The sequence below is a fragment of the Pinus tabuliformis genome, chromosome 3_2 (assembly GCF_031772625.1).
Source record: "Pinus tabuliformis cultivar Carrire ecotype Pingquan chromosome 3_2, CPIR1, whole genome shotgun sequence".
Lineage (NCBI taxonomy): Eukaryota > Viridiplantae > Streptophyta > Pinopsida > Pinales > Pinaceae > Pinus > Pinus tabuliformis.
The window spans coordinates 619,421,876-619,438,671 of record NC_142302.1 but is presented as its reverse complement, the minus strand read 5'-3'; the positions used below and the strand labels follow the sequence as shown (position 1 = coordinate 619,438,671).

Genomic DNA, 16,796 nt, shown 5'->3' with positions numbered 1-16,796 from the left:
TTATATCGATAGCAGCAGAGATGGGTTGGAAGATCCACCAGATGGATGTGAAGACTGCATTTCTCAATGGCTTTATACAGGAGGAGGTGTACATTGAGCAGCCACAGGGCTTTGAGGTGCATGGGAAGGAGTCCCATGTGTGCAGACTGAAGAAGGCCCTTTATGGCCTGAAGCAAGCTCCCAGAGCTTGGTACTCCAAGATAGATACATACTTGCAGGGGATGGGTTTCACAAAGAGCGAGGCAGATCCGAACCCTTACTATATTGTGATAGGTGAGGAGCCTCTCATTCTGGTGCTGTATGTGGATGACTTGGTCATTACAGGTGCAGAGAGACTCATAGAGCACTGCAAGAGAGATCTTGCGGCGGAGTTTGAGATGAAGGACATCGGCTTGATGCATTACTTTTTGGGTTTGGAGGTGTGGCAGGAGGAGGGGCATTTCTTCCTGGGGCAGGGGAAGTATATTGTGGACATCCTTGGCAGATTCCACATGGAGGATAGTAAACCCATGTCGACACCGATGATCACCAACTAGAAGAAGCTTCATGCTTCGGATTCCGAGTTGGTGGATCCCACATTGTACAGGCAACCGATTGGTTCCTTGATGTATTTGGTCAACATTAGACCAGATATTTGTTTTGCAGTCAACACGATGAGTCAGTTTATGTGTGAGCCTAGGAAGGTTCACTGGGTGGCTACAAAACACATTTTGCGGTACTTGCAGGGGACAGTGGATTATGGTCTGGACTACAAGCAGGGGGATGGAGTGAGATTGGCAAGTTATACTGATTATGATTGGGCAAGTTGTGCTTCTGATAGGAAGAGCACTTCAGGGTGTTGTTTTGGGTTGGGTTCGGCAATAGTGTCATGGTTCAGCCGGAAGCAGCAGTCAGTAGCATTGAGTTCAGCAGAAGCAGAGTATATGGCAGCCAGTCTAGCTAGTTGTGAGGCCATCTAGCTTCGCAAGATGTTGTTTAGCTTATTTGGTCAGTTGTTGAGACCTTTAGTGATTCACTGTGATAATCAGAGTTGCATTAAACTCACGGAGAATCTAGTATTTCATGACAGGTCAAAGCATATCGGGATCAAATATCATTTCATCAGAGACTATGTTCAGAAGGGAGCTGTGAAGCTTGAGTATATTCCCATTGATGAGCAGGTTGCAGATATTCTTACCAAAGCCTTACCACGGAGCAAGCATGTCTACTTTAGAGACAAGATGGGTGTGGTGAGGAACACCTTCTTCGGTAAGAGGGAGTGTTGAAATTTGGTACCGGAGGACAGGTGGTTCCCTAAGGCTTTGATCTTTGGCCTAGGGAAAAGTGTCCAAAAGAATTTAATTTTTCTCCTAAAGTGACTTTATAATTTTTATAAAGTCAAATCTAATTTAAAAGTGACTTTAAGTGATAAAGTTACTAAAGTCTAATTTTAAAATGACTTTAATAAAGTCAATGTAAAATTAGAAAGGAAAAGTGACTTTGGAAATAAATGACTAAATGGGTCTTTATTAAAGTGGGGTGAATTAAAAAATAGAAAGCGAGATTTAAATGAGCATTTAATCTCAGCCCTAAATCTCAATCTATTTCAGCGATTGGATTTAGGGATTCCCCAAAAGTCACTTAGGGTTAAATTAAAGGAGGAAAAGGTCATTCATTCTTTCATGAGCAGATTGAGAGAAGGAGAGCAAGAGAGCAAGGGAGATTTCTGGACAGTGAGGAGAAGGACGCAGCAGCTTGGCACACATTCCAAGGCAGTTTTACAGCAACTCCGTACAGCAGTTTAGAGAAGGCCGTACAGCAGAGGGAGGAGAGACCGTACAGCAGAGGGAGGAGAGACCGTACAGCAGAGGAGGCTGTACAGCAGTTTTACAACAGTCCATACAGCAGTTTGGAGGGCAGTTTCCAGTGGGCTGTGAGGCACGGAAAACGAGATAAGTTGTAAAAGTTTGCTTGCTGATTTTTGCTGAATATTTCTCACTGTAAAAGCATTTTCCAGAAATAAGAAAGAGCTTTCGAACTGGTTTTCCCCAAGAGTTGTAGGGGGTTTTTCCAGGGTCACCTTGACCAAAAATCACTGTGTTTAAATGTGTTAAATGGTTGTTTGTATGTGCTGAAATTTATTTTTTCATTTTCCAGCATTCTGTTATATTTCCAGAATTTGTGTTTTCAGCAAAAAAAAAAAATTTCGATTGTTGAATGTATGGATATGGGAAAGGGCATTTAACTATTATGGGAGAAATAAGGTGAAACTAAAAACCAGGGTGGGAAAAGAGAAATTTTTACATCTTTATCAACAACAATACATCCATGCAGTCACATATCATAGGAGAAATATCTCAGCCTCAAAAATAGAATATCTCATGCAGATATTTCAAAGGATGCTTAGTGGCAACTCTATGTGAATGAAGCGGCTCACTCATGAATTTATTCAAGTTCTATGCACATCATATATATATATATATATATATATACAGATGGATGTTCAAAACGGAACATCAATGCTTCAATCAATAGTCGGATGCCATGTCAAGTTCAACAACATCTTTGAACTTCAAATCGGAGTATCCAAGGATTTGCATTTTCATTATTCAAAAACATTTTTCAATAGCTTTGCAATATATAATTTCTTTTCCAAATTCCAAAAATCGATTCATCATGCCATGATACATCATTTTGAGCTTCAGAAGTTATCTCCCTCTGATTTAGATCATCAGAGGCTCATCACCTGTCAAGAGTAGACCATCAAGATGTAAAACCAAAACCATAATCAAAATCAAAGTCATACCTTGGAACTCATCATCCTGACTTCATCAGATAACTGTCAAATATAGACATATCTAGATCGGGGAGCTTGCTTCATGCAATGCTCTAAGCATAATGCCTTACTAAGCCAACATAATCAGCCTTACATAAATCAATGTTGTACCATCACATCAACAAAGTCAGCTCATCAAAGTTTAGAAGCCAGATCACAACCATTATCAAAGTCATTATTATCACAATATCAATACTTTCAACCGGGTGATAGGGAGAGCTCATATCAAGTCGTGACTTCATTTATTATTATGCCAACAAGTTGTCATCAACCATGCATTATCAATCCGAACTTGATCAAGTCATTCTCATAATCATAATACAAGTCATTTATGTCACTAGGTGCAAATGCATACACCAAGGATGAGTCATGCAGGTTCCATCTTCATACTAAATCACAACTATCATTACCTCAACCATTGTGGAACGAGAAGGCCAATACAAAATCATTTTTCCGAATACTCACATAAGTCATTATGCCCACATAACATAGACATCAGGGCAAATCAACAATTGTCAAATCAGATCATTAGTCATCAAGTCAAGTCCAAATTTGTTATCATAGAGAGATCTATAGTCAAAACATATCTCAATCATCAATTCAAAATTCCAAGTTATTGTCAAGTATCATGACACAACACTAAAGACTACTCATCTATATCAATCAGCCAAATCATGCCAAACTCTTGTAGCACAAACATAGTGACATATCTATATGTATGTCTCGGTCACCTGCAAACACAAGTTCAGTCTGCATGTTCATGTTATGGCAAACATTCAAGCTTTTCCTGCTTCCAGATCTTGTTATCTGCAACACATCTATGGAACTGACATCTTCCAGGTGACCATCCAATTTCATGCACAATACTTCATTTTATGTGATCAACAATTTAACCCAACAACTTCAGAAATCATATTACAGTGGCAAAATATGTCAGAGACACCTTGATTCAAAGTTCAGACAGCTTTAGAAAGCTTCAGATGATGGTCAACTATAGTCAAACCCCTGGACGCTCCCTTCAGGTTAGCATGGGAGCGTCTTTAGCTGCCTAGACGCTACCTGGGCCTTAGCATGTGTGCGTCCAGGGACGAGATTTCCTAGTTCAGTGCCTGCGTCCAGAGCAAAAACCCTAATTTCTGTACAAGCTTCAGATTTGAGACTTTGTTGCAAATCAATTATGTCAGATGCACATAAATCATACTTCAACAGTACAAAATGCAAATAGTAATAAGAGTAAGAATCTTGAGAAGAGATTCTCCCTCTGACTGGGAATCTATGTCATCAACCTGTCTCTACTAGAGTCAAGCAACAGCAGATTTGTTAGATCATAAACATATATCTATCATGGCTATCTGCATCATGACATCAATCTTTAGACTCAAAGCAGCATATAGATGCAACATCATATCTCAAAGATTATGAGCACTTTCTATCAAGTCACTTCATCAAGTTAGGACATTCAGTTTAACCATATGCCATCAAGACAAGACCACAGGTAGTAAGAGATCTAGAATATCAATCTCATAGTTATACCTCTAACATCATGCTTATCATGATCAATAGGATCAGGTAAGGTCATTCAATAAAGCTTTATCAAAACAACAAGAGTGTCAATCTCTCTTTCCATATGCTTTCATCATGCTTATCACAAGCATTATCAACAAACTCATGTATAGGAGTCAATGAGCTATCCTTCTATATGAAATCCATCATGACAAGTATCAAGAGTATCATTTACTAGAGTCAAGGTGCTAGCCTTCTTTATAGGATCAAGATGTCCAACGGATGGATGTTAGCCAAACATCAAGTATATCAATGTATCAACATTAGATAGCCTCATAGAATTCAAGAAGATCAAAATGTTCAACACCAAGTGCATCATTTCATCATAGGAAACATAGATCCAAGTCACTTTCATATGCATGTATGAGCCATCAAAGAAAGAGACATTCTCATCATACCTTAGGGCTTACTGAGCCATCCAATGTTACAGTTGAAATACAACATACCATGCATACCTTGTGGTATTCAAATACCTGTGCACCTTTTCATTAGACATAGGCCGCTTGAAGCACTTTGTCATCTTTTCATATAGTGCCTTTTAACCTTTTCCAGCTCTAGCCATCCTTCCTGCATTTCAAATGATCCTCAAGAAGGATCTATCTCATCAAGGAGGTTAGAAACATCCATATACTCAAATACATATGCAGGAAGTATAATAATAATCAGATCCATAAGTCTAAACAAAAGTAAGAGGCATCATGAGTCAAGAAATACTTATCTTCAATGAGAGGTGATCCTCTCCCTCTTGAACCAATCTTCAAGAGCCATCAATGTCCATGGTCCATATACCAATGTTGCCTTCAGTTATCCAACCAGGCCTGCTAGGGATTATCCCATCTAGGGCTTCATCAAATCTTTGTCAAGTGCTTGAGCATCTTCACATTGACCAGCTAGGTTCCATATCTCATATTGTTTCCATAAACCAAGGTTTTCTCTCCAACCCTAACCTCATAGAATCCATCAAACCCTAATAATCAAGTTGCCTAGGGTTTTCTTCAAACCCTAGAATTCTTTTAGGTCTCCACCATCCTCTTCTTGCTTCCATCAAAGGTGTCATCATCGGGGTGATCTCCATGGCTTTTCTTCAGCCTAGCTCTGATACCATGTTAATTTTTCATAGGGCTACATTGTTCTTTGCTTTGATAATTGCATTTCTTCATTAATACATTAAGTTCACCCCATATCATCATTACATTATTCAGATCTACACCATTATTCATCAGCATATGCAATTATATAGAAAGAACAACATCATCATCATCAATGCAACGGAACATAAAGGAACAATAGAAGAAAAGCATGCACACATAAAGACACCATGATTGGTCCGAGACCAGGGCAAAACCCACTATGGGGAAAACCCTTGCAAATCTTCTTCTTCTTAGATTGTCATCAAATGTTTCAGCAAAAGAAAGTACAATGATCCAAACTTTATTGATGCAACAAATCTAATCATGCTTATAATCAAAACCCTCATTCTGATGGTTGTAATGTGTTGCCACTGACTGTAGTCAACTGTTGGATACTGCTGAACACTTATGTCACTAAGCAGAATCTTCGAAATACTAAAATCTCATCTTTGAGTCCCGGACGCAGGGAGGAGGAGATGTGTGAACGTTTATAGCAGTCCTGGACACTCTCTACAGAACTAGAAGACTGCATATGGAACAGATCTGGACGCTCCCAGGTGAACTGGATGAGGGCATCCGGGGTCAAACATACCCAGATCTGCCTCAAACCCTGGACGCTCTCATAAGGCTTCTGTGCGAGCATCTATGGCAACCCGGACGCTCTCAAGACCATACTGTGCGTGTGTCCAAGGACCAAACTGAGCAGCAGAAACCCTAGCCTCCCAGATGCTCCCGTAACACTCTATGTCAGGGTCCAAGGCTTCCTAGACGCTGTCAGGACCACTGTGTGCCAGCGTTCAGGGACTAAAATGCCCAATTCTATGCCAGCGTCCAGGAATCAGAAAACCCTAGATTAGTGCGAGCTTCGACCTTGTAGATTCGGACCCTTTGCATGAGCTTTCCTCTGTCAAACCTGTGCGAACCAAGACAATAAGAGAAGAGAAGATGGATTGATCAAATGTGTCCAAATCAGTGTTTTACGAAACGGCCGTACCGAAACGGAAACGGCCGTTTCGTTCCGTTTCATTAAAAAAAATTCTGACCCGGCCTTTGACCCGGCTCGGCTGGCCGAGTCAGCTATGACTCGGCCGAGTCAGCCAATGACTCGGCCGGGTCATAGCTGACCCAGTCAACCCGGCCGGGTCCTGTCAAAAAACGGCCGTTTCGTTCAAGTTTCCATATGATCTAGGCTGGTAACTGGTTATATCATTCTGAAGTTATTATATTTAGAAACATAATTTTCAACAGGGGTCCTACAGTCGTTACTTTGTGCTAGAGCTTTGGCACTAACTTTTGTGGTGCCATTGCGGGAACCATTGTGTTTGCTACTTCATCGACAGAGTTATTGTTTTTTATCAGAGTTGGACGTGGATCAATTGATCCGTCTTTGGCTCTAGTCAAAGCCAAAAATTGCTACGCCTTATGTTTGGTGTCAGCAGGCCAATGAAGGCTAATGCAGGCCAGATAGGTTAATGGGATGGTGAAAAAGGGCAGAATCAGATATTAATTGCATCCAGAGAATGTCAAGCATTAAATTCTAGCCAAACTCCTGACGAGGTGCTCAGCACAACTATGTTATTTCCACCAATATGATATACAGCTAAAAATTTGAAGCATTGGCAAAGTAGATTTCATGAATCAGTACAGTGAATATGAGAAAGCTAACTAGTTAGAAATGTTATATTTCTATTAGCTAACATATGCCATAAATCTACATATGCCATAAAGCCTACATATGCCATAAATCTTTTTGGTCCAGCATTGACAACCAAAAGTTTATAAAGAATGCTCAAATAAAGGGTCCATGTTAAAAAGTGATGAAAAATAATATACATCATTGTGCACTATGGAAGAATGATCAAGAAGAAAGTGAAATCCTACAATCGTGGGAGCATCCCCTTACTAGGGGAATGGATGGCAGGGAAGTTGGGAAGAGTTAGTCTTGGAGATGATCCATGGATAAGCTGTTTTCAACACTACATACTCTTGAAACCCTTGAAATTATTTCTAAACAAACAAGGAGTTGCATCATTTAGAAGATATGGAAACTTGAATGAAAATCTTTAAAATTATGTTTAAAATATTTAAAATTATGTTTTTTTATAAAAAAAATAAATATTTAATGTATTTTTTACAACGACCGAGTCATTGAAATCGAGCCGGCCGAGTCATTGCCGTTTCCGAGTCCGAGTCCGAGTCGATCCTCGGCCGAGTCCGAATCCGAGTCCGTTTTGTAAAACACTGGTCCAAATGAGCTTGAGGTCTCTTCTATTTATAGGCTTTCATGAGGGTCCACTTGGGGTTGAGGCCGACCTAACCCAATATACATGAGTGAATAAATAAATTCAAAAATCAACTTTCGCTTGTCCAAATAAGGTGATCTTTAGGTCGATTTTAGTCCTCTTGAAAAGAGGAATCTAATGCAATCATCATCTCGGTCATCTGAGTTGTCCAGGGTGGAAATTGACCATAGTTGCAAAAATTAACAAGCTTCATACTGAAAATGCTTCACTACTAGCTATCATTGCTCAATTGCAAAAAGTTGATACAAGACTTAAGAGGCATGTTGATTCAATGCATGAAACTACGATCTAGCTATGAGATGATGTCTTTTTTGTAAGACTCTAGTTTGAGCTTCATGAAGAGGTTGCTATACTTCAGGATGATAATGGGTGTCTCTTTAATGCATATCAAATTGTGAACTCTCATTATAGCCTCTTGCATTAACATTTCAATGAGAAGGGTGAGACATCTAGAATTTGTGGCACCTCAATCAAGATCTTAATGAACATGAAGAAAAACTCTAGTATGGGTCCAAGGATAAATATGCACTACTTATCGATGCATCTTCTTCGACAACTATACCTGCAACTTGTGGCCAATAATAAGCAAGCTTCTCCACCTATAGTTGAGTTCATATAAAAGAAGAAGGCCAAAGTTCTTGACACTTTTGATGTCACTTCTTCTCATGCATTGTTGGTTGTGTGCATGAGCAGTCTTATCTAATCTTTGAGTGGCAAACTAGAGGCATTGGCTCCAAATTAATTTATTTGATGGGATAAACATATACCCACAATACAAGTCGTAATGTTGACAAGAATAACAAATATCGATAGTTGTGTAGTCATACCCAAACAATGATATTTCATGGTAAAATGCACCAAAGCGCACACCGAGTGCTTGACCAAAGGGGGAGGAAGCCCAACTAATTAGGAAAGAAGTCAATAAAAAAAGCCAATTCAATGAGCTAGTTATGCAACTCTCTTTATGCTTACGAGTGGTAGACTTGCTAAACATGGACAAAGTATTGTTACTCCTATTGAGCCTAACATGATATAGTGAGAGCGGGGCTTGGATACTTGAAACTTCATTGCATAATTCAAATTGACATAATTCTTCTAATACTATTTTGTAAGAACTATATCTTGCATTATCTATTTCATTATCTGATGATTTTTCTGATTTCAAGGCTAGAATATATTACTTCATACAACTTCTCTACTATTGGATCACAAGAACCAAATCCCTCACCTTCTATTCAACCAACACTACATTTTTCTCCATATACATCTTAGCCATATAGACACCCCAATCACTATGATCAAAGACATTTTCATTCTTTGTCCAATTATCAAGATTCCTATTGATATGTCAAGACTCAATAGTGCTTCTTACACATGCTTAATGAAGAGGTGTAAAAGGAAATACCTAGGATCAGTATCAACTACTATTGTGGCTGGATTGACAATTGGTCATGGTGTAAATTGAGCACTTGTTTGAGGACCTCCTATTGACTTCTCTAGTCGACTCTACAATCATACAATCTCATTGGTGTCTTTGATTAATTGATCATCATGTAGTCTCTTCTCTTGTTAGTTTATAACGGTGGAAAATTTTGTTTCTTTTGTATGTGTAAATTCTATGATGTGAAGACCATCTTGGTATGGTTAATTATGAACTATCACCCAAGAAAGCATGTGGTCAACTCTCTTCAATTCCTTGTTCAAAGCATTTTTGTTGATCTTTGACACTTGACCTTTGTCAAATCACTCTCAACTTCAAAGGGATTCTTAGTTTGCATTATTGGAGCCCTCTTTTCATCTTCGACACTCTTGCCTTAATAGCATCCTCATCTGATCAATATCTGCTTCAACATGCTATTTACCATTCACAATGTCATTTAAGGATATTTCTCTTTGATAACACAAAGGGACTTGATTCCCTTGCTTTTTGACCACTTGTGCATATGCCTGCTCAAACTCGTGTGCTTGGATCACTACTTTTTGAAGAGGATCATGTTAAGCTATTTTAGAGGCTCTAATTCGGAAGTGGGACTCTCCATTTAAAATTGTGTTTGCTTCATCATTTTTCAAAGAGGATCATGCAAAGGTGTTTTGGAGGCTATACTACTAAAAATTCTCTCTCCATTTGAGAGTTTCTTTGCACTTTGTTATGGTCAAGTTTTTATCAACATTGGTGATTCTTGTATTACCTACCCAATTATACAATGCATTAAGAATTGGGGGTGGGAAGGGGGTGCGGTGGCAGGGGTGAATTACTGTAATGTTTATTTGGCCATTCATTTGTAATACCTTTCCCAAAATGAATATTATGGGGGAGTGTTTGGATGTCATGTTTTCTTGATCAAATATCCTTTATGCCAACCTTATTAGTTATTTATTTGTATTTGCAAGTCAATATTAAGGGAAGGTGTTAAAAATATGTTGGCTAATCTTCATTTAGTGGATAAGTGTCAATCATATAAGGTCATAAGGGTCTTTCATCCTTGTGGTGGTTAGAAGGTGGCCTACTGGTCCATATTTAACGTAGTAGTTATGGTAAAGCTAATCACTATATAAATGAGTCTAGTACCCCATTGTAATACACCATGTGACAAACAGATATGAAACAATGTTTTGAAGAATGACGTTTCCTACACTCCATGAGAGTTTTTCTACTATAGATCTGGTGCTGTGATTTTATGTGATAATGTACAACATATGATCAGGCCTTTGTCACCTATTTTCAACATTGTCAACAAGGCCAAGCAAAAATATGGAACAATATGTACATTTGCTACGGTGCAAATGTCCCCTCTAGCACCTCTAAGCAGTCCATATGATGTTGCAACCTTCATAAAGGAAGAAGAACCTATTCATCTCCAAAGATGTTCATGACATTATGATTATACAATAAAACATGCACTAAAAGGAGATAGTTCTGTTCCATTTAACGTGAACTACTTTTGAGAGAAATATTAAATACACAACCAATCTCATTTTGGGTGTCCTCGACTCCAACATTGGTCCACGTTCCATCTTAATTCAGAGTCTAAACATAAAAATGAAGTCCTAACCACAGGAAAAACAAATAGAAAAGAGCAATTCAATTGGTGGTATGGTAAGCAGACAAAAAGGGAAAGCTTGATTTTAGCCAGCAGATTAATCGGTAGATATCTACATTGTAGAAAAATTATGTTCGAACTTTGAACAATTGTAACGGAAACATTGTGAAAGTGCACTTTTGTGCCAATACTTGACCCAAAAAACTACACTCGATTCGAATTCCATGCATGGGGGCAGGCAATCAGTAATTTTTTTCTTTATTTTTTTTGGTTCAATGTTAATTCATACCATAACAATCTATCTCAAGTTTCAGCAAACTAAATTATTATGGCCACCTCCATCGACGAAGCAATCAAATAGCATCGCAGAGGGGTCCATTGTCATACATCACTTTGGCATATGGCTAGGCTGTGACCTTACATTAAATTAAGCTGATTATTTTTATTATTTATTTAATTTATGATCATTTTCATTTAATGGTAGCAATTGTTTCAAATGCATGTTTCAGTAAACAGTTGTTACTGACCTATTCTCTTTGAACCAAAAGATTATGTTGAGCTGGGAAATCATACATTACACATAGGTAGAGCTTTCATAAGATGAGCTATGTAGAAAGTTGAGACCCCGGTCCTCTTAACTTGGGGTTGTAATAGCATTCATTGGGATCTATATTGTTTTCAGAAACAAGTTCCATGTAAATCAAACTCCTGTCAACCGGAATCAACTCCCGTCATCCAATCGCCAAATGCCACAAATCAACCCAGCCCACAAACACTTTTTGGGAAGGGCTATTTGAAAAGTGCACCAGGTTACCATGATTACTATAAGCGAAATTTTAAATACATAATCATGATGGTCAAAAATTGTTCACTGTCCACCAATGATGAGAATGCGGTACCCAATAAACACGGACTTACAATTGAGCCGTGATCTTCGTCAACTCAAAATGTAAAAATTCAAGCCCAGCATCAAACAATTCAAAGCCAAAGGTATCACAACATGGGTCAATACAAAACGCTCTTAGCTACCCAAATTACACAATTGCAGAAAAACAAAAAGAAGGGGGAGAAAAGCATAGAAAAAGCAATGGGTGCCGATATCCATACCCTATAACACGCTTCTCTTCATAAGTTCTTGCAAGTCCGGAATCCTCGTCACCGTCTCCGCATCCCAGAAAGCCCCTCGTTTGCTGAGCACCGACTCTTGCGCTAAATACATCCCATTTTAAAATCCCTTTGTCCACAATATTCTCCTCGTTAAGTATACCCTTCGCACCGATTCCCGCAATACTACCGAATCGTTTGAGCACATCCAAACCCCCATTGCTGCCAATAATCTCATCTCGGCCTAAAATCGATCCATGCCGAATACATTGCAGCTGTCGTCGACGAGAAATGAAACCAAGAGCGGCCTTCGACATTGCCGAGAACTGGCGCATGGTGAAAATTTGCCCAACCTCCGATCCAAAGCAACTAAAATACCCAAATTATGAAACCCTCCAAGCTGCAGGAAACGCCTTCTTCGCCAAATTGGGGAACAACTGCAGAGCTACGAAACTAACTTCCAGAAAATAAAATGAGAGGCCTGTAAATAGAACTCGTACCTCTCTTCTGTGCAAATTTCTCTTCCGAAGGAATGGTTCCAAAAACTCCCGCTCCTTAAGGGCTGCTACAGGTTGGCTAATCAAATTTCTTTTCCGAACGGAATATACTTTTATAATGATTTTATTCTACAATAGCGTGGTTAATTGCCAGAGACAGTTCAGACACGTTTTCCAGATTCAACATTCAAAAGCTTTGCGGCTTTTTCAACCCAACTTAATTGGACTGCTTTTGTTCGTCGCAGCCCCCGCGTGTACAGGTGGAATTTGTTCACCTACATCAAGGAAATACCGACAAAACTTTTTAAAGGGAAAAATGAATTGATGAGTTTAAAATTCAACGGCGCTAGGCTGCTCAGATAACAAAGTTCATAAATATATTATTAAAAAAAAAGTGATGGAAAAAAGCTATTACTCAAAATTAAATGGGGTTCCTTTTCTTGGTTGATGCAGGTATTGTCCCTTAACAATAAAGATATGAGATTATTTGGTATTGTCCCTTACCAATAAAGATATGAGATTATTTAAAGAAAATATGGTTTATATATTTAAATTAGGCTTAATTTTAATTTATAGATGAAACAGTTTTTTTAATTAGATTTTTTTTAAATTTGGCAATATAATTTTAAGATTGTTTTGTTGTTGAAAATATATTTTTAAATGTATAAATAAATTTAGCATCTTTGAAAAAAAAATTAAAATCTCTATCAAATTTTAATTAAAAATAATCAACAAAAAAAATCAAAAAATCATTTCATTTATAAATTATACCTTTAAAACATAATAATATATAATACTTATAAGTATAATCATTTCTTTTATAAATTATAGCTTTAAAATATAATAATATATAATACTTATAATGGTATAACATAATTTTTTAAATAATTAGAATTAATGATATAATATATTATTTTATTAAACCTCAAAATATATATATATATATAGTGTGGTGAGGGATGTTATAAAATCTAGTACTGCGCCTTTAAAATATAATAATGTAGGATATTCATGGTGGTATAACATAGTTTTTTAAATAATTAGAATTAATGATATAGTATATCATTTTATTAAATTTCATATATATAATGTTATTGTGGTGAGGGATGTATTAAATAATTATTTTATTAAATTTCATATATATAATGTTATTGGGGTAAGGGATGTTTTAAAATCTAGTATAGAAAATGGTTGAAAAAAAATTAAAATAAATAAATGTGAATTAATAAAATTAATTCTAAAGTAAAAAATATAAATAAATTAGTTTTGAGGATTAGTTTAGTTAGTTAAGTCTTTGTTATTAAAGTATTATTGTTATTAAGAAATTAAGGGTTTAATTATTTTGATATTTTTGGAGTTAGTGAGTATGAAGTGATTTTTTGGGTAGATTTGCTTAGTACAAATATTCCAATCACTATAAACAATAACCCGTATATATATATATGTATATATATATGAATTAAAATTAAATATAGAAAAGATGATTACTTTTTTGATATATCAATAATAAAAATAATAAGAAATAAAATTTATTTTAAAAATATACAAATTAATTATAAAATTAAAATAATTACAATTATATTTTAAAATAAATTTAAATTTATGTTTTGAGTTTGAAAAAAAGTTAATTTTATTATCGTTTACTAATAATAATAAAGAGCGAGAAGGGCGATATATTGCCTCGACGAATATGAAGAGATTAAATATGCATGGGGTTTAAACACAGGGACAAACAATAAGGTTGAATTCGTAGTGTTGTGGAAAGGATTAGATTTCGCCAAGAACAAGGGCATAAAAAAGCTCAACATTCTTGGGGATTCTATGATAGTAATTAAAATGATTTCTAATTCCCAATAGACAGTTAATTCTACATTCCCCCTTGTGGTGAGAAGAATAATTCTTCAGTTGAAAAAATTCGAAGAAATCTCCCTCTTCCATGTCCAGAGGCACTTAATTGATGGTTTCACCAATCGTGGAGTGGAACTGGGAATTGGAGCCATTGGATTAAATGGAATTGACAAGGGTTTTACCCACATGCCATAATCAAATGTTATTAACTATGGATCAAAGTGCCACCAAGGATGGCAGTAGCCTGGAACCTTGATCTCGAGTATTAAAACTTCACATGCATAATGGATTGGTATTGAGGTTAAATATGTAATACTCCACCCCACATTTACTCACTTTTACAACCTCTATAGAGTAAACATGATTTGAGAGTTACTATGCATGACTCGACATCCAAGTTGCAATTATAGAAGTGGGGCCTAGTTATCTTTAAAACTTTACTGCAACCTCTAGGAAAACCAGATCACCCAGATGTCAAGCAACATGTACTTATCAACTTTTATTTGACTAGAACTACCTTATTGACTCACTTCATAGCCCAGTAACACGCATGCCAAGTTGTGCATGCGGCTAGAGGGCTCCAACCGCACTCATAAACCCTCCTCCATTTGGCTACAGCGAAAGTTTCTCAGTTAAGACACTACGACTAGAAGCCCTGTTCCAGAATCTTCCAAAACTCTATCATTAACCTGTAGGAGTCTTCATTTGCTATTCTTAGCCTTGTTCTTGCTCAAACTTGTCCGATACATAATAATCATCTAGACAAACACTTTTTAGACAAGGTACATGTAAGTCATGAATGCATATTTGTGTAATAATTTATTAAGTTCATCATAGAATCATCAAGAAGGCTTGTTGCCCTCTCTCACTAGTAGCAACAATACACATTGGCTCATGCATGCATATAATGTAACCAGGAGCCCATCAAACCATGGAATGGATCCATAACAAGAACACCTGATAAGATAGGAACTATACCATGCATGTAACCAATGTTTAACCATAATAGAACCATGACAAACTAGTCATAAAATCATACATAAGATTAGAACTTTTGCTCATTAATCTCAATCAGAATCAACACATAATAACATATGCAAATGCCAACCAAGTCAGGGACTTCCACGTACCACCCAACCATAGATTGGGTTGAACTAAATATTTATTTCAGCCAATCATCCCCATGCCATACTCCAAGCATGAATGTGCGATCACATGGGATAAACCAAATACAACCAAATAAGGACTCTGGAGGTTAAACCACTTCCACCCTCAAGCCACCGTGATCTCACCCAAATTGGGCCAAAGATCACCAAATCAAAACAAGCTTGGATGCCTCAGAATTCCTTCACCATACCCAAAGGAATTTTCCTTTCTCCACCCATCTATCAAGGTCTTCCTGGAGATAACCATCTCCACCCCCAACCCTTGGGATTTTCCTAAGACCACCTCACCTGAATCCAAAAAAGTTTCAACAATTCAAAGCTCAACCAAGAATGAAACCCAACACACCATGGCTATCTAGGAAATGGCAAGGCAAATCTAAACACACTGCCAATCTAGGCAATCCCATGCCAATGACAGCAAAATAATCATGTAAATCAAATGCACGCACCATGCATTAAAATCCTATCAAGGAAATCACACATGCAATGTAATAGCCCCTAGTTGATTTTCTATGTAAAAATAATAAAACCAAGGTCATGCGACACGTATTCCAAGATGAATGTTGGGAAAAACACAGCAATGGAGATCACTTGCAATTAATTAATGGCTATGAAAATTGGCAAATGCAAGTGGCAATAGTTGGCATTTTATTTATGAAATAATGGAAAATAGGATAAAAGGGAGATGAAAGGTCATAGATTTGCATGTGAGAGAAAATGAAAGAAAACAAAGAAAATAGAAGCCTCAATGATAAAAAGGCTTCAAAGGATCAGTTCACAACTTTTGTCGGTTTAACCTTTTGTCACTTTAGTTTTTGAGCTCTCCTTTATTCTCTCATTCTCTCATACTCTTACACACTTAGAGAAATCTTAGAGCATGCTTGGAACACTTGGGAATTCACTTGAATTGGAGAAAGAAGGGAAAGGGAAGCAGGGAGTGCAAGGAAATAGGTAGATCAACAACTATAGCTAGATTGCTTTGCAGGTAATATGTTGCATGTATGATTTACTTGCTAATCTATAGATGCATGCTATATGCATGTGATTATATGATTATGTGTTATCAGTGTTGAAAATAGCAACAAGAAATGATAAAAATAGAATCCATAATATTCCAATTTTAATTTGTCCTTGAATTAAAATCGAATTTAGTCTCACCAACTGCTTGGAAATAATTAATTAATTCATTATGGATTAATTAGTTGGAGAAATTCAAGTTGGAAGTCTTTCTGCGGTCATGCAACAGTTATCCCTTAAATTAAGGAGATTATCCCTTAATTGAGGACATAAGATTGAGTTATATTTGAGTTGTAATTAGTTAGCTCAGTT

At 37.0% G+C, this 16,796-nt stretch overlaps 1 protein-coding gene across 1 annotated transcript in view; it reads right to left on the bottom strand.

Annotated features, from left to right (window-relative positions):
* LOC149182123 (uncharacterized) overlaps window positions 1–12,726 on the bottom strand; it is a 58,161-nt gene extending 45,435 nt beyond the window's left edge. Inside the window, exon 1 of the mRNA XM_089416769.1 lies at window positions 11,960–12,726. Coding sequence (XP_089272895.1) covers window positions 11,960–12,291 — 332 coding nt within the window. The 5' untranslated portion in view covers window positions 12,292–12,726. The remainder of the gene's footprint in view (window positions 1–11,959) is intronic.
* Between the last annotated feature and the right edge of the window lie 4,070 nt (window positions 12,727–16,796).